The 26,914-nt window shown below is 43.5% G+C and overlaps 1 protein-coding gene across 4 annotated transcripts in view; it reads right to left on the bottom strand.

The window, feature by feature from the left end:
* TRIM44 (tripartite motif containing 44) overlaps positions 1-26,914 on the bottom strand; it is a 93,536-nt gene that overhangs the window by 914 nt on the left and 65,708 nt on the right. For 2 of the 4 annotated variants that reach the window (XM_043515897.1, XM_038405805.2), the window contains one exon: positions 3,435-3,558. In XM_043515897.1, the coding sequence (XP_043371832.1) occupies positions 3,471-3,558 (88 nt within the window). In that variant the 3' untranslated portion in view covers positions 3,435-3,470. Of the gene's footprint in view, positions 1-3,434; positions 3,559-16,678; positions 16,710-26,914 lie in introns of those variants that run through there. The other 2 variants (XR_006281880.1, XM_043515895.1) reach the window with 2 other exon arrangements.

The raw sequence follows: 26,914 nt of genomic DNA, 5'->3' as shown, positions 1-26,914 counted from the left end.
TGAAGAACTTACAAAGTCTTTATATCCCATGACCTGTCCACTTACTATAAGTCACATTTAGAACACATTCTCCTATCACTTCCTCCCTCAGAGATCATAAGCCCACACAATCATCAGCTCTTTGAATCCACCTCAATCTGTTTGGATCAAGAGTCGCACTTTCTGTCTAGTTTCTTTCTTACTTGTGCTCTTTCTATTTCATTAGAAGTAAATCGCTGGACCAGCAATGACAAATACAGATGCAGTGAAGATTCTAGGGACCAGATTACATTTTCTGTACATGATAAGTAAGTATACACGACTGCTCTTCTACCCCGCCTAACCCTTTTTAATAAAGAGGAGACAATACCAGCTTCAGCTGCATGCAACTGACACTGGACAGAGTTTAAAACTTTAACTCAATGTATATGGCTGTACCAGTGGTTCCACCAAAAATAGATTTCCGGGACCTTTAACTTCAAAAGGATGCTCTTGAAACAATTGACCTAAAGGGTTTGTTAATCTAGTTTAAGATAATCTAGTGCTAGCTGGAAATGCAAGAGTGACAGCTTCAGAGACTGAGTTGATCTCTCTATCCATCCACCCCACCCACAAAGCAGGTACGGCACAGGCAGGGAAATTACAAGCTTCCTCTAAACTGTCCGCTATTGGCTAGGTTAACACTAGAATCGCTACAGTGGCACAGCTGTACCAACGTAGTTGCGCCACTGTACTGCTGCTAGTGCAGATGCTTTATGCTGACGTAGGCGAGACTCTCCCGTCAGCATAAGTATTCCACCTCCCTGATTGGCAGTAGCTATGTTGGTGGGAAACTTCTCCCCGCTGACATAGCGCTGTCCACCCAGCGCTGAGCTCAGTGTAACTTGCATCGCTCTGGGGGGGGGGGGGTTGGCTTTTCCACACGCTTGAGCGACTTAGTTTACGGAGTAAGTGTACAAGCTCTATTAAATGTGCCTCAGTCCTGACTGAGCCACCTCAAGGGATGAGAAGGAAGTTCAGTGTCTTGCTTATTCAATACATAGCTTCTTTGTTACGATTGTAGACAAACCTACCAATGGAGATAGTTTTTTTATTATTGGGACACCTGCTCTCTAGGGCTGGCTGAGGCGTGAAACTCTTTTCCATTAGCCACATAGTAGTCCTGGATGATACCACTATTAGTCTTTACTGATCTGGGCTGAATTTGAACCAGGGACCTTGAAGTAAATCTCATTATCAACCCCCTGAGCCATCAGTCCCTTTATGGAGGGCACTAGGTAGTCTGACTAGTTTACTTTGCTCATTCCCCTGTTTGACATTAACATCTGAAGACAGGGACTGTGGCTCTCTATAGAGCCACATAATCCTATTTCCCCCTTTCCCTGACTGTCTATCATAGTATTTCCAGCCCATCACAAGCCAAAAGAGCAAGACCCCCAAGCTTGGAACCTGATCACTCATCTTCCCCACAGGGGGATGGGCAGAAAATTGGAGATTTTGTCCAGCTCAGACTTTGAGCTCATAGTGGGCAGTAACACCGTGAAAGACAGTAAACAGGTAATTTTTGGAAACTAAATGACTCCACTGCTCTCAATCTTTTTTACTGGTTTAAAGGAAGATGCATCTAGTCCACTAAGAAGCAAGGGGCTTACAAGATGCATAAATTTCCCCTTTAGTCCCTTGGGTAATTATGTTTCTGGGGAGCAATTGTGCAGCCTTAAATTTTCTTCTCAACTTGAAATGGTGCAATAAGAATCCAAATGTTACATACATATGACCAAGAATGATACCTGCAATGACCCCGCTACGGATGAGTTACAAGGGCCATTATCATCATGCTTCAGAGCACAACTTAGTGGTCAGGAAGAATTGCCCTTCCCCACAACCCTTGGAATGTTAACTGCAGAATGAGGTAAATTTCCTTTTATTATTAGTAAATAGGTGGCATCCTCATTAGTTTTGGTAACATTTATTTATATGCTATGAGTAATTATGATTATTTTCCATTATTAATAGCCACTGTTGAACAAGGGGAGCGGAGAAGTTATGTCATTTTCTGAAGCATCTGGAACTACCTGCTGTCGGGAGAGGGGACTAAGTGGATATTTGGTCTGATCTAGTGGGTCATTTCTTTCCTTTCCTTTCCTTTCCTTTCCTTAGTTCACATGCCATCACTCTTGTAGTTCACATCTTTCAACCTACATTGATGGGAGCAGAGTTCCTCTGCATCTCCCACAAGTGGCGCTCTGCTCTTCAGATAGGTTCCTATTGAACAAAACATGAGGTTTCTTTTGCCTCTGAGCAGGTGGAGTGTGTTGCAGTAGCCCAGACCTTACCTGAGCACAAGGACCGTATTTTCATTTCACTTAAATTAACTGCTAGTGACTTTGCCCCCTGCACAGAAAAGAGCTTAGTGAGAAAGTCAGAACAAATCTCAGCCAAATGGGAGGGCGGGGAAACTAGCCCCATAAATTAAGGCAAGCAAGTGTATCCTAGGAACAAGAAAGAGCTCATGCAGACAGGGCAAGCCATGCCATGCATAGAAAGCAAATCCCCAGTGTCGGTCCCCTTCGTGCCATTTCAAGCCAAACCTCTATGTGAAGTATTTGTGAGCAAGCTGGAAAACAGTAAGGCCCTGGAAAAATAAATTACGAAATAAACTCTACTCTTTGGTGGTATCTGTCCCAAAGGGAACAAGAGTCTTTTGTGAAAGACTCCCACCAGAAGCCTCGCAGAGTTTGAACCTGCATCCCTGGACTCCACTGGTATGAAACCCAAAGCAAGATCTTATTGTCCCCTTTTTACTTTACTACGGAATGTGGGGCTGAAAATCCAAATAGATTAAAGAAAATATGACTAATCAAGCATGTCTGGGCTGCCCTTTTCCAGCACATGAATCAACTTTACTATGACTTAAGAAAAAATCTTTTAGGCATTATCAGTAGATAGAATATAAAATGGGGCAAGGTGAGTAACATGGGACAGATGATACCCAACGAACATCGGACCAATGAATTGTTTGCCATATTGGCTTGAGACTTTTTTCACCCAGCACATACTGTCTAAAGCTGGGATTTCAAGGCTCCTAAGGAAATTAGGCCACCCAAATCCCATTGAAAATTCAATGGGATGTGAGTGCCTAGATAACATAGCCCCTTAGACAGAGCTTTTCAAAGACCTTACCTTCTTCGTGAGAAGGCAACACAGCCAGTCACACTGCTTAATGTATCACTAGAAAGTGCTCAGATACATGGTGGGGTGCAATGTAAAAAAACAAAATAATTAGCTTGTCCTTCTATTCAGTAGCATGGCGGGCCCTTATGCCCCACTCAGTCATTCCCTGCCATCACTTGGGTGTGTGAGGTCACTGGGAGAAGCATGCCTCCTTCCTAAACTTTACCTGTGTTGGAAAGTTAGAGGTAGCAGCAGCAGTTGATGAGGAAATGAAAAATTAACTGTAATGTCTCACTGCAGCCAAACCTGGTCTTGTCTCAGCAGGGCCCGTTAGCCGACGATGGGTCCTTGTCATCATATCGCCTGTTTCCTCGGGAAGGAGAGGCAGGAGGGAAAGGATGAGCTCTGTAATCAAACAAAACAGAGATGGGGAAAGAGCTGAGAGCCCACATAAACAATACACCAATGAATGACTCCCCCCCCGTGTGACAGATGACCTGCAAAGAGGCCTTCCCCTGGACACAGGGCTGCACCTTGTAACAGGTGTGCAAGCTATACACCTGCAAGCTGCATCCACAGGGCTTGATTCTCCTCACACTTACCCCAGTGTAAAAATCAGGAATAATATCACTGAAATCAAAAAGGCTGGTGTAACATCAGTGCAATATCGGATTCAAGGCTCATTGTCTTGCATACTCTTGGGAATACAAAGTTAGCCAGGTGGTAGCACTATGTTACCAAATGCCACAGAACCGCCATTTAAAAAAATCACAGGAGAAAATTATACACAGCATGGAATGACAAATCAGGGCTTAATTTCTGTTCAATTAAAAACAAAAAGGGAGAGGGGGGAGCATAACTATTTTGCTTGCAACAATGCAGCTGGGTTTCTTGAAAAGCTTCGCTGTAGTGCAAAGTCACGTAGTCCTCAGGGCCAGGCAGGTGTTTTGATTTATATATACTGGCACTCTCTTTTATTAGAGAGTGGGTGGAATTTATGAGATACACTTTCAACCATTCTTCTTAAATACACAGTTCCCGAAACATCTCTCCCTGTTAAGTAACTGTTTCCCCCTCAACTCTCACCCCCTCTTCTCAGGGCAGGGATATTGAAAAGCAACCCTCTCCAAAGCAGTTTCCTTCCATGAGAATCTTTAATAAAAATGCAGCGGATTGTAAATCGCTGAGATAGAGGGCCTGGGCAACAGGAAATTGAGAGAGATAAAAAATACAAAAATCTAAACGTGCTGCCGAGACAGCAATCTCTGAAGGAAAATGGTGCTGAGTAACATTATTTCCCCCAGTAGTTGCAAGTCACTCGGCAAACTTGAGTTAAGTTCACACCTCATTGTGTGGGCAATGAAATTCTCTAACAGCACCCCTTACCCCAAAATCAGCTTAAATATTAGAAGGCCCCCAATTAAAGTCAGAGAGCTGGCAGCTGCCCTGCAATGATTAATGGGTTCACACATCTCCTGATGTTCTGGCTCGGCTGTGCACCATGCAATAGTTGAGAATTTCACAACCTCACCACCCACTTTGCTTTCACAGATGCTCAGCCTGGCTTTCCAGTCACTTCTCACTATGCTGTAAAATGAAAGCTCTGTCTGTCTGTCTAGGGTCTCTATACAGTGATAACGATCTCTCTCACAGGTAAATGTCCTTCGGAATTGTACTTTGAGTGGTGCACCATAAATGTCTATTACTCTTGTAAACTAATATAAAAACCAAACACAGTAATGAGATTAGACGGAGATGCCTGCTGATGCAAATAGGCAGGAAGAATAGTGTTGGCACAGTGGGGGTGAGGGAAATCTTATTTCACTATGAAATCAGCAACACACAACCCCAAAAGTAGCATGCACACACCAACCAAGGATTCTGGCTAAATCTATTGATCTCTGTGAATGGCTGCACTAATCTGTCTTCCGCATAAGACATCTGCTCTTGTGGTAATGTGTTGAACTCTACATCCCCAGCTGTGAGCAGCCTTCAAGACACATGTATATCTCCCCGCTTAGGAAACTCAGGGCTGGTCTATACTAGAAATTTACAACGGCATAGCTATGTCTCTCAGGCATGTGAAATATCCACACCTGAGAGATACATAGCTACACGGACATAATCCCCAGCATAAACAGCATTAGATTGCCGGAAGAATTCTTCCATTGACCTAGCTACCACCTCTTGGGAAGGTGGATTACCTATGCCAAAGGGAGAAGTCCTCTTGTTGGCACAGGTTGTGTCTACACTGAAGTGCTACAGTAGCACAGCTTTCAGAGTAGCAGCCGTGTTAGTCTGTATTCGCAAAAAGAAAAGGAGTACTTGTGGCACCTTAGAGACTAACAGACTAACACAGCTGTAATTTTTATTGTAGACATGCCCTCAGGAAAAGGAAAATAGGAACTAGTAGAGGCATGGCAGGCAACAGCAGGGGACATATCTCCACCTAATCAGGGAGGACAGCACTTGCTTACACCCTTCCCCTTCCATTACATGAGTACTGGCTGCAACGGGAGGCAATTAGCAATCTTAAAACCAATTCCTAATCCATGCTGAAGAATTCATTTGTTTCTTTTGGTCCTTCTTTTTGTGCTACTGAAAGGTGCTAGACAGACAGCCCTGAAGACTGAAGCTTTATTTATTCACAAAGCAGGTGGAAGCATAGGCAACAGCATTGTAAACTTCCCCCACAATGAGCCCGGCCAGCGTGCCTCAACCCTGAGCAACAGGGATTGAGTAGAGTGAATGTCAGTGTCCATGGTCTACCTGGTCCTTGGTCTCTGCTGATATGGCCGGCAAAGATCAACTAGTGCCATATATAGTAGTGGCTTGTGATGTGGTTACTTGTCCGCTGGGACTTGGACTGAGACTGCAGAAAATCATTTCACACAGGTTCAGCAAAACAGCCATCAAATGATCACAACTTTCAGTCATTACCAACCCAGACAAGAAACTTAAATTCTTCAGAGCACACCCCAGAGCACTACACACTTATCAGGGGTTCTGCAAAAAACATTTCCCCAGGGAGACCAGTCCATCCATTCTGCCTCTGGGGTATCCCTGCTGTCAAGTTGTCCTCAGCATATACAAAAGCTCATCTGGTTGGCTCATGTGCCAAAGTCTTGAAAGAGCACTTTTCTTTGTGAGGGGACAAAAGCATGGAGTCCTATGGCTCATCTTGATTTGCTGAAATCTGTGCTAATAATTAGATATTGACTGCAAGTGAACGTGAATCTGTAAAAGAAGAGAAGCCTGGAAGATAATGATAATACCTTTGCAATTCTGTTGGGCCTTTCATCACAGGATCTCAACAGACATTAACAAAACCTCACAACAGCCCTATGAGAAAGGCAAATATCACCATGCTCATTTCGGATAGGAGAAATGAAGCAATGTGTGATTAACAGATTTACCAAAGGTCACAGAACAGGTCAGTGGCAGAGTTTAGAATGGAATCCAGCAAGCTAGACTTCCAATCCCTTGTTCTGGCCATTAGTCCACATCTCTCATTAAGCTAAAAATTAGCAATTGCTTAAAACCAAGAGACTTCTCAGACCACTCTAAGTGAGCATATGCTATACTGCACTAGCATTTTGTATAAGCAATTGAAGGTCATGCAGGAATCTACACAGTGCATATAAAACCTCTACTGTGTAAGTGTGTGTACACAGCTGTGTGCAAATTGGTTTCTCTGTTTCCGTGCAACGGATCATTGCCTCCAACAAAGTGCTTGTTGTACCCTATTATGTTTATGTACTGTACACTCTGTGTGTGTGTGTGTCTCTCTCTCTATATATACACACACACACACACAGCTGGTGTGTGGACAAGCAATTGCCATCCTATATATATATATATATATATAGGATGGCAATTGCTTGTCCACACACCAGCAGTCTGTACTGCTGCAGAAGCAGGAGTATATAGTGCAGAATAAATCCCTGATTAGGAAACTCACTTTCAGAGTCATACTGTATTTTAAGCAAGCATTACACGGGTGAGTCCCCTCCCTGATTCTGAGATGATGCTCTTGTTTAGGTTACATTATTTTGTTTTAATACTGAGCTTAATATTGTTGGTCATATTTTTAAATGGTTGGCATAGTTCTCCTGAGCAGCCTGGCCAGAAATGCAGGTGCTTTACACATAAAAATACTGTATGCATCACTGTGCAAACAAGCCGCACCAAGGTAACTAACTAAAGAGGGGTGACAGGCCGTCTTCAGTAAATACTTGAGGCTTATTCTGAGAAGTTATGCTAAGCAGTAGCAGAGTGGCTCTCTAAAACAGTGGGAATCTCAGGAAATCATTTCAATTTTGTGAGGCACCCTGAAAGTGTCCCCAGTGTATTCATCTTCCACACAGACTATTTTGCAGTCTATCCATCATTTAAAGGAGATGGGGCGGCGGGATGGTGGGGGAGAACAACCTCCCAGTTTATGAAAGACATCAATAGAGTGATGGCCTCTAGAGGCACTGCTGCAACCAACTGCTGGGACAGTTTCTAAAAAGAGTTGGATGGGCCGGGGGAGGGAAAAAATTGCAACCTCAGCAATAAATGGAACTTTTCTTTCAAGGGTTTGCAGGTTGGAAGGAGGAGGGTCCTGGAGTGCACAATGCCCTCAGTTAAAGCTGGTTGGGGAAAATCCCCTCACTTTCTTGGTGTCCTGTGAAGTCTGAACGGATGGCTCAACTCCCAAAGCGAGGTGATGGAAGACAGCTCATAACCAGTGATATCATAAAGCTGGTCCCATTAAAGTGTCATATTCAAGCATGTGCCTTAAAAAAAAAACAAAAAACAAAAAAAAACCACTACCTGACCTGTTCTATCTGCCTCTGATTAGACCTGGCTGATATCTCTACTTCCATCAGATCTGTCCCTCTCCTGGGGTGGGTGTTCTTGCAGCTGGAGAAAATAGGAGTAACCTCTTCTCCCTAGCTGGCAGGGTGCTCAGTCCCCAGAAGAAGGGAATGCACCTCATACTATACCACAGTGATCCCTTCTAGCCAATTTGGAGACAAGCTTCAAACATAGATAATAGAAATGGGGGAGATCTACTTGCTGAAACTAATTCAACCCATTGCCTATATAGGATTGCTCCTTTTTTTTTTTTTTTTTACTTTTAGGAAGGAACCAGATCTTCATTCCTACTTTAGGATGGTGTTTGGTGTGATATTAAGCTGGGAGGGGAAGTTAATAATTAGAAGGGGGTAGTATGAACATTTGGAGAGCAGAGGACCTTTTCTTGGGGAAGGGGAAAACAAACCAACAGGTTGGCCAGCCCTATAGAAAAAACAAAGTTATCCCATGAAGGTTCAGTAGTCCCATGTTTCAGTTTGTGTTTTAAATAATCAGGAACACTTTCAGTGCAATCCTGCTGGAGGCAGCAAAAACACAGATGTTTCAAAAGTAGACAGAGAATGTTTCATGCAATGGATCCACACTCCAGGGCTCTCAAAAACATTTTACACATTATACACAACCGGGAAAGCACTTGGAATGATAACACGTGCCAGTCATGAGTATATCACCGGGAAGAACATCTTAGGGGACAAGCCAAGAAAGATCAGGCTCCTCAGTTTACAGAATGGTTTCCCCCTTTGCCAGAGAGCTTCACACTTGTTTGGCAAAATTAAAATTATTGAATCAGTGAAGACAACATCATCAGGCACTTAATCTCTTCTGTACTCTTTGTTAATATAATGGTCACTAAAGGTCAGTGAAAAAAAAATTCCACATCACTAGTTTCTTCTCACTGGGAAGGCAAGTGCTGTATTAAGTCTCAGGCATTATATATTTTCTTTATGCAAATATATTGAATATCCACACACATTTCCTGGAAGCAAATGGTCACCTAGAATGAAAGTGAAAAGCAGAAATGGGAATTTTCAGTGCTTTCCCACCTATTTGTATTTATTACTGTATACTTCTGGGCCCCAAACAGAGATCAGGGCCCCACTGTGCTAGAGAATGCCACTGCCCTGAAAAGCTTACAATCTAAAACAGACAAAGAGAAGAAATGAGTGTGGGGAAGGGGAAACAGAGGCAAAGTAAATTGCCTGAGATCACTGGCAGATCTGGGAACAGAACCCAGGTCGTCTAACTCCCAATCCAGTGCTCTAGCCACTGGAGCACACTGCCTCTCCTAATTCTTTGCCTTTTTATTTCTAAATATTCTGAAGTACAAATGCTCATAAGCAATCTCATGGGCCGGAGAGTTTTCCCCATTGGAGGGAAAGACCCTCTGAGTGGCTGGCAGTATGGTGCCAGGTTTTGTTAAAATTCATTTGCCCCTAAAAGGCAGAGTTACACAGCCTAGACAGAAGATAGGATATGTGTCTACTCAAACTCACTGTTACCTGGCCAAACCTGCATTTTATTTTATTGCATTTTTCCCTTTCAATACAGAAAGATGCCAGCTCAATATAAAAGCACACATATACACAACACTGCAGCAAGAGACTAAGATCAAATAGAAAAATTACACTCCAGTCTAAATAGAAAAATTACACTCCAGTCTCTTGGAATATTAGTTATAACATCACTATTTATTATTAAGGTGCTGGAGGAGTAGGACACACGTAACTATTCTCACCAGACTGTCTGCTCAAATAAGACCTTGAAGTGTCAGGCGAGAAAAGTCTGTTCTTGGCTTATAAATAGATCTCATCTCTTTTCTCCCTGCTCTTCCCCTCCGCTATCCTTTAAAACATAGGACCAAACACAAACACAAACTCCTTTCACAATTTTGATTCATTCCTGAGAATGCAGATTAGAAGAAGCAGGAAGCAAGGGAAACCTTAGAATACTTTTCACTGCCTGAGGTTTTCCCTTGGAGATCAAGGGAGCAGACATGCAAGATCCTCTGACACAGATGAATGGCTGAGATCTATCTTCCTAAAAGTTGCAGTAACACAAGCCTGCATGACGATCATCTCCGTGCATGTGCCATTTCACCATCCCCCACAGTAAGACACATCCTCCACAACAACAGTGCAGCACATTGTTTGGCTGAGACCTCTCAGTGAATTCAGGGATCATGAAAAGTGCTGAGATGACCACCTTCGGGAGTGAAGTCCTCGATTCATTCACTGAATAGGTACAGCAGCAGTGCAAGCTCCCCTCCAGCAGTGCCTGTGCTCTCCCACTAGCATGTCCTCGGTCTTATTTTAAGAGGGAACCCCTCTACGGCCCACAGGAGAATTCAATATGCATTCTATCTTTTGCCTCTCTGCTAAGACTGAGAGTGTGTGGGCTAGTTGTAATGCAGATGAACTTCCTACTAAGAACGAAAGAAAGACCACTGACTGATTTCACATAGGTCACCAGAAAGATGGTCAACGCTGATCCTACATCTCCCTTTGATAAAGGGGGATATAGGCTGCAAGATAAACTCCTTATTTTGACTTGCCATTGCTTTTTGCAACCAACCCTCTTGTTCCCCACCATGGCAGTTCCTTTAGTTGATAAAGTCCAATGCAGCTTGAATCCTGGAGAGATCTCCTTTCCCTTGCTTGGTCTATACTAGACTAATGTTTTTTTAAATATCACAGTGTTGTAGTGGTGCGTGCTCTAGTGTAGACAAGGCCCTGAGAGTTGCCAACATTGTCTAGACCTGCTTGGAGCAAGATTGGACATTTAAAAGTAGCAGCAACTGGTCTACACTAGTACTCTTACTGTTGACACCACCTATGTAGCTGCACCAGAGGGAAATTTTAGGTCTAAAAAGCCAGGGTAGACAGCATCTCTGCATGATAACACTATATTTGAAATCAGATGGGACCCTTGAGCTAACAGTTCATAAATCTGTACATCCAGGGAACAGGTATTCTCAGTAGGATCTAAACACTGGCTTGTGCTTCTGTTCCTGGTCCAAAGCAGCCAAAGTCTACTGACAATCTCCTCTCTTAGGATACTGGGAAAAATAAATGGTTTTTGTTTGTTTTATAAATTAAGGAGATTTTATAAATTAATGAAGCAGAAAATGGTTTCCCCAAGTCCAAGAGCATGTTACCTATCTGCAGACATCACTATGTTTTTAAAGGAAGCAAGTTATTGTTAAAGATATTTCACAGCACCAAAACAGCTACACAAAAAGTAAATTATACATGAACTCTAATGGATTTACGTGGGAGATTTCAGCCTCATGCATGTCTTGGAATTATCTAATGGAATTTACAGGCCTCCTTCCAATGGTTGCTGTGCTCAGAATGTACCCAAATGGTGTTTTTAAAATAACAAGGGGCAGAAATGAGAGCTCTGCTAGTGCAGTAAATGACAAGAGACAATCAGTTAGTAATGGATGGACCAGATCATTCTGCTTAGAGAAGAGGAAAAAGATTACTAGGCTTTGAAAAAAAAAAAAAATCAAGCTACTTAAAAGGAAAAACTAAAGCCACCCATATAGGAAACTATTTTTAGCCCTTCCACTGTTTCTAATGCAACTTGGTGATAAAAAGCAGTAAATTGAATTTACACCTTTCAAAAGGAAAAAAGCTGTATATTTATTTTCTTTTAAGAGGCAGTTAAGCATGGTGGTTTTTCTTTTTTAATAATCTAATAAACTAGTTCTAATTTTTGCAGCTTCATTAGTACATTTCTGGGTTATCTAGTACCTTTAATAGTTCTTAACCAAGACCTAAATCTTTAAGCTTGTGTTACCTAAAACTATTGTTCTACTCTTTCCAGTGCCAAAGGCTGAAGAGAAAGAGAAGAGAAAGACTGCAAGAGCTCTATGCCCTGGTCTACACTAGAAGTTGAGGTCAAATTTAGCAGCGTTAAATCTATTTAACCCTGCACCCGTCCACACGACGAAACCCTTTTTTTTTTTTCTCGACTTAAAGGGCTCTTAAAATCAATTTCCTTACTCCACCCCTGACAAGGGGATTAGCGCTGAAATCGACCTTGCCGGGTCAAATTTGGGGTACTGTGGACGCAATTAGGAGGTATTGGCCTCCAGGAGCTATCCCAGAGTGCTGCATTGTGACCTCTCTGGACTGCACTCTCAATTCAGATGCACTGGCCAAGTAGACAGGAAAAGGCCCGCGAACTTTTGAATTTCAAATTTCCTGTTTGGCCAGCGTGGCAAGCTGCAGGTGAGTGCAGAGCTCATCAGCAGAGGAGACTATGATGGAGTCCCAGAATCGCAAAAGAGCTCCAGCATGGACCGAACGGGAGGTACGGGATCTGATTGCTGTATGGGGAGAGGAATCTGTGCTATCAGAACTCCGTTCCAGTTTTCAAAATGCCAAAACATTTGTCAAAATCTCCCAGGGCATGAAGGACAGAGGCCATAACAGGGACCCGAAGCAGTGCCGCGTGAAACTTAAGGAGCTGAGGCAAGCCTATCAAAAAACCAGAAAGGCTAATGGCCGCTCCAGGTCAGAGCCCCAAACATGCCGCTTCTATGATGAGCTGCATGCCATTTTAGGGGGTTCAACCCCTGCCGTGTTGTTTGACTCCTTCAATGGAGATGGAGGCAACACAGAATCAGGTTTAGGGGACAAGAAAGATTATGATGATGAAGTTGTAGATAGCTCACAGCAAGCAAGCGGAGAAACCGGTTTTCCCGATAGCCAGGAATTGTTTCTCACCCTGGACCTGGAGCCAGTACCCCCCAAATACACCCACAGCTGCCTCCTGGACATGCCAGGTGGAGAAGGGACCTCGGGTGAGTGTACCTTTTAAAATAGTATACATGGTTTAAAAGCAAGCATGTTTAAGGATTAATTTCCCCAGGCATTTGCGGCTCTCCTGGATGTACTCCCAAAGCCTTTGCAAAAGGTTTCTGGGGAAGGCAGCCTTATTCTGCGCACCATGGTTGGACACTTGACCACACCAGGCCAGTAGCACGTACTTGGGAATCATTGTAGAACAAAGCATTGCAGTATATGTTTGCTGGCATTCAAACAACATCCATTCTTTATCTCTCTGTGTTATCCTCAGGAGAGTGATATCATTCATGGTCACCTGGTTGAAATGGGATGCTTTTCTTAAGGGGACATTCAGAGGTGCCCGTCCTGCTGGGCTGTTTGCCTGTGGCTGAACAGAAATGTTCCCCACTGTTAGCCATGGGGGGGGGGGGGAAAAGGGGGGCTAGCCACGTAGTGGAGGGAGGCAAAATGCGACCTTGGAACGAAAGCACGTGCTATGTATGTAATGTTAAACAGTAAGGTTTACCATGAAAGAGTGTACCCATTGTTCTATAAAATTTAAAATTTTTAAATACCACTGTCCCTTTTTTTTCCTCCACCAGCTGCATGTGTTTCAAGGATCTTCTCCTTCCCAGAGGCTAGTGAAGATTAGAAGGCGGAAAAAAACGCACTAGTGATGAAATGTTCTCCGAGCTCATGCTGTCCTCCCACACTGACAGAGCACAGATGAATGCATAGAGGCAGACAATGTCAGAGTGCAGGAAAGCACAAAATGACCAGGAGGAGAGGTGGCAGGCTGAAGAGAGTAAGTGGCGGGCTGAAGAGAGGGCTGAAGCTGAAAGGTGGCGGCAGCGTGATGAGAGGAGGCAGGATTCAATGCTGAGGCTGCTGGAGGATCAAACTAATATGCTCCAGCATATGGTTGAGCTGCAGGAAAGACAGCTGGAGCACAGACCGCCGCTACAGCCCCTGTGTAACCAACCACCCTCCTCCCCAAGTTCCATAGCCTCCTCACCCAGACGCCCAAGAACACGGTGGGGGGCCTCCGGCCACCCAGCCACTCCACCCCAGAGGATTGCCAAAGCAACAGAAGGCTGACATTCAATATGTTTTAAAGTTTTAAACTTTTAAAGTGCTGTGTGGTCTTGTCCTTCCCTCTTCCACCACCCCTCCCAGGCTACCTTGGCAGTTATCCCCCTATTTGTGTGATGAATTAATAAAGAATGCATTAATGTGAAGCAACAATGACTTTATTGCCTCTGCAAGCGGTGATCAAAGGGAGAAGGGGAGGATGGTTTGCTTACAGGGAAGTAGAGTGAACCAAGGGGTGGGGGGTTTCATCAAGGAGAAACAAACAGAACTTCCACACCGTAGGCTGGCCAGTCATGAAACTGGTTTTCAAAGCTTCTCTGATGCGCACCGTGCCCTCCTGTGCTCTTCTAACTGCCCTGGTGTCTGGCTGCACGTAACCAGTGGCAAGGCGATTTGCCTCAACCTCCCACCCCACCATAAACGTCTCCCCCTTACTCTCACAGATATTGTGGAGCGCACAGCAAGCAGTAATAACAGTGGGAATATTGGTTTTGGTGATGTCTAACCAAGTCAGTAAACTGCGTCAGCGTGCTTTTAAACGTCCAAATGCACATTCTACCATCATTCTGCACTTGCTCAGCCTGTAGTGGAACAGCTCCTGACTACTGTCCAGGCTGCCTGTGTACGGCTTCATGAGCCATGGCATTAAGGGGTAGGCTGCGTCCCCAAGGATAACTATAGGCATTTCAACATCCCCAATGGTTATTTTCTGGTCTGGGAAGAAAGTACCTTCCTGGAGCTTTTGAAACAGACCAGAGTTCCTGAAGATGTGAGCGTCATGTACCTTTCCCGGCCATCCCATGTTGATGTTGGTGAAACGCCCCTTGTGGTCCACCAGAGCTTGCAGCACCATTGAAAAGTACCCCTTGCGGTTTATGTACTCGCCGGCTTGGTGCTCCGGTGCCAAGATAGGGATATGGGTTCCGTCTGTGGCCCCACCACAGTTAGGGAATCCCATTGCAGTAAAGCCATCCACTATGACCTGCACATTTCCCAGGATCACTACCCTTGATATCAGCAGATCTTTGATTGCGTTGGCTACTTGCATCACAGCAGCCCCCACAGTAGTTTGCCCACTCCAAATTGATTCCCAACTGACAAGTAGCTGTCTGGTGTTGCAAGCTTCCACAGGGCTATTGCCACTCGCTTCTCAACTGTGAGGGCTGCTCTCATCTTGGTATTCATGCACTTCAGGGCAGGGGAAAGCAAGTCACAAAGTTCCATGAAAGTGCTCTTACCCATGTGAAAGTTTCACAGCCACTTGGAATCGTCCCAGCCCTGCAACACTATGTGGTCCCACCAGTCTGTGCTTGTTTCCCGGGCCCAGAATCGGCATTCCATGGCATAAACCTGCCCCATTAGCACCATAATGCCCGCACTGCCAAGGCCCATGCTTTGAGAAAAGTCTGTGTCCATGTCCTCATTACTCTCGTCCCTGCGCTGACATTGCCTACTCGCCCAGTTTCGTTTTGCCAGATTTAGTGCTGCATATACTGCTGGATAACTCGCATGGTGTTTAATGTGCTCCTAATTGCCAAAGTGATCTGAGCGGGCTCCATGCTTGCTGTGGTATGGCGTCTGCACAGAAAAAAGGCGCGGAACGATTGTCTGCTGTTGCTCTGATGGAGGGGGGGCGACTGACGACATGGCTTACAGGGTTGGCTTACAAGGAATTAAAATCAACAAAGGGGGTGGCTTTACATCAAGGAGAAACAAAAAACTGTCACACAGAATGGCCCCCTCAAGGATTGAACTCAAAACCCTGGGTTTAGCAGGCCAATACTCAATCCGCTAAGCTATCCCTCCCTCTGGTATTTCAGGCAGGACTTCACGGGGCGGGGGGGGGGGAATGAACACAAAACAAACCTGGTCTATTTCTTGTTTTGATCCACTCCATCTATCTTTTACATCTTTGGCTGGCAGCAGATGGTGCAGAAGGACTGCAAGCCATCCCCATCTCCTGGTTGCTTGGCAGAAGATGGTGCAATAGGACTTCTAGCCATCCTCATCTCCTGCCTGCTCACCATAAGATGGTACAATAGGACTGCCTGCAGGACTAAAGAGAATGACCTGGTCGAGTCACTCCTAATTTAGTCCCTGCACCCATATCTGCCCAGGCGCTCCTGACCGACCTTACTGAGGTGGCCAGGAGCACTTCGGACATGATGAGGATAGTTTTCAGGCCTATTGTACCATCTGCTGCCACAAGGCAATGGGTTGCTGCTGCTGTGTAGCAATGCAGTACCGCGTCTGCCAGCACCCAGGAGGCATACGTGACAGTGAGCTGAGTGGGCTCCATGTTTGCCGTGGTATGGCGTTTGCACAGGTAACTCAGGAAAAAAGGCGCGAAACGATTGTCTGCCGTTGCTTTCACAGAGGGAGGGAGGGCTTGATGACATGTACCCAGAATCACCCGCGACAATGTTTTTTTGCCCCATCAGGCATTGGGATCTCAACCCAGAATTCCAGTGGGCAGCAGAGACTGAGGGAACTGTGGGATAGCTACCCACAGTGCAACACTCCGGAAGTCGACGCTAGCCTTGGTACTATGGAAGCACTCTGACGAGTTAATGCACTTAAAGCATTTTGTGTGGGGACACACAATCGACTATACAAGAACGATTTCTAAAAAGCCGACTTCTATAAATTTGACCTAATTTTGTAGTGTAGACATACCCTATGGACACTCATGCTTTCTTTCCTCTTTCTCCTCAGACACAATGATCCAAGCCTCTGAAAAAATAATTTTGCCTTCACTGGTATGATATTTCTTGTGTTGACATGTCAGTCATCTATCTATTAAGAACACTGAAAGAAAATAATGCAGTAGACTGGTTATTAAGCAATCTTAGACATGATAGCTCTGAGAACTAGATGGGGGACATGGTAAGAATGCTGTTCTATTCTGTAGTATAGATAGGACTCAGCTTTTAAACCTTCTATTTGAACTCTGCAAACGCCATGGTCATCTCAGTTAACATCCTGATAGCAATACAGAGCATTGCTGTTGTAACGGGTCTCCTCACACTGCTAAAGGTGTAGTGCAGACATTGTTAGACAGAGCAACAAAATGGTCTCGGATTAAATCCCAGCTTTACTGAAGTCAACAGGAGTTTTGCCATTTACTTCAGTAGAGTCAAGATTTCACCCCAACTGTTATGCCAAGGGAAAATATTTCTTGGGTTGAGGATGGGACAGCATAGAATAAAACTGTGGCTGAATACGTCTGCTAAACACTGTCCAGTTATTGCCATTCACTGCTCTGGGCTTGCAGAGAAAAAAAGAGCTTTTTAAAATTTCATCTGCTTTCCTCACCATACTCCCAGATTTTCCTTTGTTTTTCTCATTAAAAGAAACAGTATAGAGCTGGCTTTTCTGGTTAGAGGGGTACTAGAATCCTTTTCCTGCCAATAGGCATCAAGTACTTTTTCAAAAGCATCCAAATACCAATGTAACAAATGGCTCCTTCCTCCTCTCCTACTTGTATATTTCAACATACTCCCTTAGGGATCTGGGAATCATCACATCACAGCATAGATTACAGATATTAAGGAAAATAATGTGTCATCCACACCAAGTACACTCTTTCAATACTTACACAACTCTCTTACAAGAAATGTTGGCATTTCACAACCAGGAAAAACATGCATTCATCACTCAGGATTATGTACTTGTCAGGCTACAACGCAGTGGCATTTTTAGATACCAACGTGTGAAGAAAAGCATCTGCAAAGTTTAATTGTAAAATGTGCATTTTCCCCGCCTCTCAAGTGTCAAACTCAAAACTGTCAAATGGATTTGTAAGGAAGCTTTCCCCAAACCAAACTGACTTCTAAACTGAGCTTAAGCATGACAAGTTTTACCTCAAACTGAAGATGGGGAGGAATGTCCAAGACACTGAAAATAGGGATCAAGGATGGAAAGGCCACCACCACCTAAACTTCATTGCTGTTATCTAGGAGAACCAAACATTTAAGCTAGATTAATGTTAACAATGCCACTAGCTGCACCCTCTCTCCACATATATCTCCAGCACCGATGCCTGCCTCTCAGAACAGTGCATCATTTCACTGTACTGTAGATGTCAAACTAGTTTGAATTCAACCTTGCTCCCTGACAAAATTGACCTGCAAGAGGCAGCTGACAGGCAGTCATTTCATTGCCTCATGAAAGATGGCCCTATTCTGTGCCATTCATGTCCAATTTCTCACAAAAAGTGCTGCTCTGAATTCTGTGTTCAACATTTTGAAATGCTGTATCCGGGGAACAAAGCCTGGAGGAAGAAAGAATGATTATCGGAAAGAATGCGGATATCTCTATACATGTCCAGCAATTTAAGGGAAGGATACAGGACTTAGCCAATTAGCCAGATACTGGAATTTATGTGGTTTTTGGGAACCTGGTGATTCCCAGCATATAAATGTGACTGAACTGTGTTTCTGAACCTTGCTTAAACACATAGGTTTCCACAGTGATAGAGGTTAGTGTGCAAGACCTTAGGCTCACAGTGTTAGCCAGAGCCAGGTTCAAACACCATTCTTCCCAGAAAGGGGCTAAAGTTGAAGGAATAATTCATAATGGATAATCACAATCAACAAAGTCCTCATTTTCTGCTCTTAAAACTAAAGGGGTTTTTCTTGAATTTGTTGTTGAATCCTGTTTGCCAAATAATTTGCGAAAATATTATCCACTCCTCAGGAAAGTTCCCATGCCATATAATAAGAAGGGAGGAGTAGACAGGATGACTCCCATCTCCCAATTAACACGGGGGATCGTAAGCCTTTGACTCACCCTCAGTTATCTCCTTCGCCCATAAAATCCAAACTCTGGATAGCTGTGAAACCTAATGATGTGAGCCACGTCAGAAAGACAATATACCACAGAAAGAGGGGTGAGGGAGTGAAGACAAGATTAGCAATTATTACACAAAGCTAGGTGAACTCCTCACGGATTGCTCCATCCTAAACTAGAGAAGCACCTGACTGTCCCTGCACAAATGCCAAATCTCCTCAGGACCTCCATCAGATCCACTTATTCAGAAGGGCTGAGATCTGCCACTTGTCAGGAGTTCATTTGTTTACATGGCTTATCAAAAGATACTTCCAATATGAAGGTTGTAAGAAATCCAATACCGTTACCATCTCAGGTTAGAATATACTTGCACATTCATTTCACTGGGGAAATAAGGCAAATGCCCTACTTACTCTAAACCTCACTCCACCTCAGGATCACAGAGCACAGTATAAAAAGTGGACCAAATTTCTCTCTCAGATACATCAATAAAATGAGCTCCTGACCTATACTGGTATAACTGAGTACAATTAGGGACTGCTTCATCCAGCCCCGATCTGCAGTCATCTCTGGAAAGAAATATAGCAGCTATTAAACTAAACTAGAGACTAAGGTAGATTTCCCCTCTTATCTTTAGGCCTTCTAATCTGTGGATCCCAACCTTTTCACAATACTGAACCGCTTTCAGGAGGTTGATTTGTCTTGCAGACCCCAACTTTTACCTCACTTAAAAACTACTTGCTTACAAAATCAAAAGTGGCACAGCACATTATTACTGAAATATCACAGAAGTAGTAAAGCAGCACATACCACAGTCTGACCTGCACTAATTACTCAGTTCTCTCCACCTCGCCAAGTATGCACTCAGTAGTTATTTTCCCAGTACTACACATGCCCACATAAACACAAGGAGTGCCTCAAAGGTATGTAGCATATTTTGGCTATTTCTTGCTCATTAAATCATTAAGTGCGTGTGAGACTGCATGTATGCCCATGACATTGGGGCTAGAATAAAGAACAACCTCCAGCCCTCTTCCTAATCTCCCAGTAAGTAAAAGAGAAATCACACTGGCACTGGCCCCAAAACTCCTATTTCAAGGCATATCTGCAGTGTAGGCAGACCTTTGCTGGAATCAGCTCCCCCTACAGAAAGCCCTTGTCCAGGGGGTGTTCTCAGGCAGGCCCATGCTTTGGCAATTTTGCACCCTGCAGTGGACCACGGGGTCATTGCTACAGTGCCACGAGTTAGGACAGCTCTCACAGCTGCACTACTCTGCGCTGTACCAGCCCCTTCATCCTTGCATAGAAGAGGTGCTAAGCTGCTTCTTCTCTGCCCTTACACAGGGATGAATCTGGCTCATTATCTTGCACTTCTACAAAAGCAAAGGGTTCTTTTTGCAGGTCACAATGAGAAGCAAACCACAAGGTCATTTCTGGCAACAAGCAGGGGTGACATATTGAACTCACACTGGGGAATCTCTTTCTAGTTTCAAGCAGCCATTAAAACACACTTAAGAAAATCATGAAGGTAGGCTGGTGAAAGGATCTAGACACAAATGAAAGTCAGTTCTCCATTTTCCCTTTTAATAAAAGAGAGCCTCCTTCTTTCACTCTTCACTAATGAGAGCAACGCTACTCTCAAGAGAGAAAAAAAAAGACAAGTCATTGAGCCATCTGGAAGGATTTCAGAACTTGAGTACTTTACATCTGGGACCATAAATAAAAATGGATTTTCCATTTCTGGATTGTACATTCAAATTACATGAACAGCTACCATTGCATGCAAAAATAGAACGATTAATCAGATTTAATAGCCAACTATTTACTTCACATTTTTAATATAATGATTGGTCAAGACTGAATTGTGGGTGCAAACATTAGGAGTTAGGTGACTAAATACCAGTGTGTGCCTGCAAATCATGGAGGAAAAACAACTTTCTACCATCAGTGAACTGAAAATGCAATAAAAATAGGGCCACAATCAATTGTGGGCACATAACTGACCCAGAGTAGCTCAGGCCCACTTTCTGTAACTCAAGTGTCAATACATGGAATTTCTAGTGCAGTTGTCAGCATGGCATACTATAGCAGAGAGCCATTTAGCACAGCTAGTAGGATTCAGCTATACCACTCAAGAGAAAAATGCCCACTCCAACAGAGACAGAGACAGCACTAGTCATGTCTGTCGCTTAGCCTGAAAGCTTTCTCACCTGGTTGCTTAGAAACATGAGCCTGCTGTTATACTGGCTAAACCCTAATGTTTACTCCAGCAAAAAATTCCTATTGACTTCAATGGGATTTCTTCCCCAACTACATACTTCAGGAATTGCTCTTCAGTTATTCTGCACTTAGATCTTAGCTCTAATTCCCCAAAGCCTTTTGTAATTAATACTGTTCTGTTATCTAAGGCCACGTCTACACTAGAGAGCTTACAGCGGCAGAGCTGTACCGATGCAGCTGCTCTGCTGTAAGATCTCAGATGTAGCCACTCTATGCTGATGGGAGAGCACTCTCTCGTCGACGTAATTAAGCCACCCACAATGATCATCGGGAGCAATGTCGGCAGCTACACCAGTGCTTCTGTCAGTGTAGCTTATGTTGCTCAAGGGGGTGTTTCTTTCTCACCCTGGAGAGACATAAGTTATACCGAAAAAAGTGCTAGTGTAGACCTAGCCTAAGGTTGCAATTTTTAAAACCGCCTGGGGATTCGAACGTTCATTTCCCACTATTTCCATAGGAATTGGGTATCCAAATCCCTTAGACCTAAAAACATCTTTTCAAACATCCTCTTATCCACAAAATAGCTAGTCTTTCGTAATATCCCTAGCTACTGAATGAGGCTCTGGATCACTGCTACTTTTAATTGGAGGAGTGGGGATCCTCCACAGATTGCTTCCTTCCCACCTCTGTTCCAAAGCAGAGACACTGTAAAGATTCAAAACCTTACCTCTGCACAAGTGGAAACAAACTTTTGCTCTTGAAACCCGACAACAGCCCCAGCCCTAGTCTTGTGTAACAAGCACACTAACCGGCCAGAGAAGATGTCCATTAAGACAGTATGCCAGTTATAGAGTATTTTAAATTAAAAAGGCAAGGGAGGTTAGGTCGTGAAGGTGGAAAATACAGCTTTAAATTAAAAGAGACTAATAGATATAAAATTAAAAATATGAGGACTTTAAGATTACGCAAAGCTCTGATCACATCTCTAGCCACATCTTTGCATGTTTTGGAGAGGGGGAACACTTCTTTAAAAGTCACGTGACATCTTTATTGGGCTATTCACATCTTTATCATTTGTTTCTAGTCTTGGAGGTTGTCTCTTTCGAGCGATTTCACAGAGCTGCCAGATCTCGCTCCAACTTGCTGATGCATCAATCAAACCTAGGCCTGTCTCTGGGAATGAAACAGTACGCCCCCAGTTCTCTAGCAGTCAGATCTCTTTATGCTGGCTCAGCTAATTTGAGCAAAGCCAGAGTGGCAAGGGAAGCAGAGAAATTACAGTAGGTAGAACAGCACTGTGCTCTGAATGTGAGGTTCTGGTTCTTGTTTTCTGCACTCCCATATAAAGCATTACTGATTATGGTTGGCCATACCACATACCATAAACTGCTTCAATTGATCACTGGACAGCCCCTGGATCAAACAGCTTTGACTCTATGAAGATTTGGACAACAGGGTGGCATGTAAGCAGTTCCTGACAGAATTAGTATCATTACTGTATATTTAGTAACACTGCCTATCTCAGGCATTTCTAATCACTGTAGTGTAGGAGTTCTCCAGCATTCCCACAGTGCAGACTACATCTTACTAGAGAAATTAAGTCAGGAACACATCCCCTGCATTTTATGAACTCCTGGGCTGCTTCTCATTGACAACTATAATTGCTGAAGATTCTACAGTGATTTCTTACATTAAAACACTCTAGGGAAACATTTAATGTATATTTAACCTCTTTGAATGCAGTTTAGCACCTGGAAACAAGGAGGGGCCAGAACCATGTAACCAGCCAGCTTTCTGCAGGCCTGCAAAGCACAGGTGAAGAACATCTTCCATCGCATCTAGGCATCACTGGTAATGCCAATAATAACCACTGCAGGCTCATGTGCCCATGTTCCCTTTTACTATTAGGACTGAGTGAAACTCATTTTCATTCATGAGAACCCTCTTTCCCATTCCAATTTATTTTGGGTTTGCATCCCCGAGTGTTGCTTTGAGTTGAATCTTCAGACAGTTCCAAAAATTCAGGGCAAAACTCCTTATATGCTGTCTGGTTTGGGGTTGAAATCAACTTTTTAAAAAAAAAATCAACAGTTTCACACTGCCACTATAAATTGGCACAGATTCTGCTGAAACTCAGCCTACACTGGTTTGACGGGCTGCCGATCACCTGTGAACCCACCACTGAACCAGGTCTGAATTTCAGAACAGGCAGGAAATCAAAAGCCTCATGACACGACTTGAATGGAGTTGGAGGCGTGTGGCAGTTTGCAGGATCAGGCCCCTGATTTCAAATCAGTGGGGTATGAGGACATAGCACCTTGCGGGATCATGTCCCAGAATCCTACCACTTTACAGAACAGGCATTGGTTAGGGGTTTTGAGTTGCATGTGGAAAAAAGACTAACCCTTTCCCCTCATTTCTAATAAACTACAGATAAATGTGCCAGGAGATCATGGTCCTCATGCTTAGCTACAGCTGGAGTTGTGTGGGAGTCAGCACAGATTAATTTGGTCAAAAACATTAAAGCAACACACACATACTTCTGATGATGTGGGCCTAGCTACTGAATGCTTCCATTCATTGCTACAGCCATGAAACAGCAGGCGTTAGTTGTTACAAGTCTCCAGCTGAAAAACAACCATGAACAATGTCTCTAAGAGGAGCCCTTTCCCTTCATTTAAGATTTAACCAATGCTCTGCCTACTGTTCACAATTCAGAGTTCTCTCTCGTATATTCACACAAACACACAAGTCAAATTTTCCCTTGTGTATAAGAGGGTCCAAAGATTACACTACATTAAAGTGAGTAGAACTCATGGGACATGGGCCTTTATTAGATGAAATGCCCTGGATTATGCATTGAAAGACATGAGAGTGTTCCAAGGATAGCTGAGAGGACCCAATTCAGTATTTTCTACTCTTGGGTTTTGGGCCCAACCCTCTACTCAACAGCCTTCCTGGCCCTCTATTTCCCAAGCATCTCCGAAAATTGAACCAACTGCTTCCAGATTTAAATGTTCTGTTCTATCTCCTGATTTAATGCTTAGGACACTAGTTAGAACCAAACAGTGGGATCAGGTGAAGTACCAGACATTTTGTTTGTGCTTGTATCCCATATATATCTAATTTACTTATGATGTTGGGGACAATAGCTTCTTAATGGATGCAACCCCAAGAAATACATCGCTCCAGAATGCAATACAAGCATATCATGCCTGGAAGTCGTGCCCAATTGGTGGGGATGTGGGGAAGTTGTATCTAGGATTCCTGATTTCAGGTCTGCATATGGAGCTATACAATGAGAGATTAGAGGAGAGAGAGAGAAGGGTTAGATGAGCACAGGGCTGAGGGCCAGGAGCTTCCAAATTCTAATCCCAGCTATTACTGACTCAGTCTATCACTCAGTCTCTCTGTGCTTCGGTTTCTCTGCCTTTAAAATGGGAATAATATCAAACTCTCAGTTGGAGGTATAGGTAATCCAGAGGTCCAATCATATGCAGAACATTTCCTGGCTGGTTTCTAGTGCTGTCCACTCCTGCTGAAATCACCGGGAGTGGAGCATGCTCAGCACTTCCCAGCTGATGCTTAACACTCAGAAGAAATACTTAGTGCTTCTACACATGCACCGAGCCCTACAAGCTTTTGTTCTTTAATGGGACTCATCCAGTGCAGCTCAGTTCCCACATTAAGAATGTTACAAAGAGCCCAAATGCCTCATCTCAGCATTCTGTACCCTTTGTTCTTGGGCCTACATGAGCACTTTGCTTCGCTGGTCCCCTGCTCTGCCCTCTGTTTCCCTTCCTCCACACACTACATTTCATACCAGCATTTATAGGTCTGTACTTTTTGAACTCCAAACATCTGCCACCAAATTATTTCTCTCTCTTGGTTCATCGAGCACAGATTCTGCATCAGTGAACTAGAGAGTTTATCCACTGACGACAGGCTTGTCATCTCAGTGCCAGCCTCTCTCAGCTAAAGCCTGCACATGTGAGGGGAAAGACACACAGCATTCAGCAAAGGAGCCAGGAATGCTTCTTATGATAAATTAAGAGGATTTTCCTCTTCACCTGACCTGAAAAACTTAAGACAGATATTTGATATAGTACATGGCCCATTAAACTGAGCCAACTGCTAAATCACAGCGGAACACCTATAGCACGAACACTGATGTGCAAGTTGCATATGCAACAAATTGGATAGGGTATATGCTGTCACAAAGAATAATTAATCAATCAATCTAGAATGTCTGGTCACTCATTTTGAGCCAGGTGGAAGCTTTCTGACTAAGCAGAGTGGTATACAAACCTGACATCCAAACACACTTAACCCTTGCTCTCTTGGTGGAGTAATGGGCATGCAGGTAATGCTTTTAAGTGTCCATTTACCAACATAAATTACAGCTAAACAATCCTAAGTGCCGGTGACATCCACATGAATGCAAAATAAATTAATTATGATGAGCGCTATTACAATGAACAGCAAATGCATTCAAAATGGCTGGACATTTAAAAAGCAATGTGTTGCTGGATTTCATGTCAACAAAAGTGATAGAGGACATGGGTGTAACACATAAATTACAGGGAGACTCACATAATGGCAAACTGCCACTTCAAAGGCTCTAAGGAGATACAAGTGCACATGCTCTTAACACTCTCCTGTAAAAGGATTGCTGCTATTCCCTAATATAGGTCTTTTTCCATCTCTATCTGAGCTGACTTGGTCTTCTAGAGAGCCTCTTTTCTGGCCACTGCAGGATATTGACTACAGTACATTTACTAGTACATAGTACATTTACTAGCGCTTTAGCCCAGTGGTTCTCAACCAGCGGTACGCGTACCCCTGGGGATACTCAGAGCTCTTCCAAGAGATACATGAACTCATCTAGATGTTTGCCTAGTTTTACAACAGGCTACATAAAAGGCACTAGCAAAGTCAGTACAAACTAAAATTTCATTCAGTCAATGACTTGTTTATACTGCTCTACATACTAGACACTGAAATGAAGTATAATATTTATATTCCAATTGATTTATTTTATATTTATATGGTTACAAATAAGAAAGTAAGCATTTTTCCCCAGTAATAGTATGCTGTGACTTTTGTAAAAAAGTAGTTTTAAAGTGAGGTGAAAATTGGGGGTACACAAGACAAATCAGACTCCTGAAAGGGTACAATAGACTGGAAAGGTTGAGTGCCACTGCTTTAGCCACTTAGTTTTAGGTTCCTGAAGAGGACCTTCTACCACTTCCCTTAGGGAACTACTCCATAGTCTGTCAAAACTGCTGGGTACAAAAAAAAAAAATCCTGATATTCAGCCTAAATTTACCTTCTTAATTTATTCAGAAATCAGGACAAAAATTGGTCTTGTAGAAACCATTTACATCTCAATTCCATTGTTGCACTAGATTAGTAAACAGAAAGTCAAGATATTTATCAGAGGTAGGCGAGCGGCACCGGAGTGAGGCCTTGCCTGAAATGTAGCTCAGAGAGCATGCAAACCTAACCCTGAACTTCCCTTGATGGGCATCTCTTCAGTTGAGCACTGATGTACATCAGCAACGCACAGAGAGTGTGAAACTTGCACTACTGCACCTTTGACTTTCATCAGCACTAAAGTTACTTTAAAAGCAAAATAAAAACCTGAAGGTGAGCAATTGCTATGGCTTACTCCCCCTGGCAGAAATGTGAGAAATGTATGGCTTTGAGAATCTGTGTGTTTATTTCACTCACCATTTGGGTGTCCAGAGGCAGACCCCACTATCTCACCAAGAAATAGCAAAATGAAAAGCCCAAAACATTCAGTTTGTTTCTGTAATGAAGAAAGAAATGAGCACTGTCTAGAATCATCATCTTTGGTTCTGTGTCAGCTGTCTGCCCCCCAGCTCCCTCCAGTGCTGTGGGCAGAAACAAGTTTGTCAGCCATCCAGCCTACAGAGTGGAATGCAGACAAATATTTTAATCACAATTTCTTCAGCAACATGCAATTTTGTCCAAATCAT

This window comes from Dermochelys coriacea, chromosome 6 (genome assembly GCF_009764565.3).
Source record: "Dermochelys coriacea isolate rDerCor1 chromosome 6, rDerCor1.pri.v4, whole genome shotgun sequence".
NCBI classification, from domain to species: Eukaryota; Metazoa; Chordata; order Testudines; family Dermochelyidae; genus Dermochelys; species Dermochelys coriacea.
Note: the sequence above shows the minus strand (reverse complement) of the source record. Positions and strands in the feature narration are given on the sequence as shown.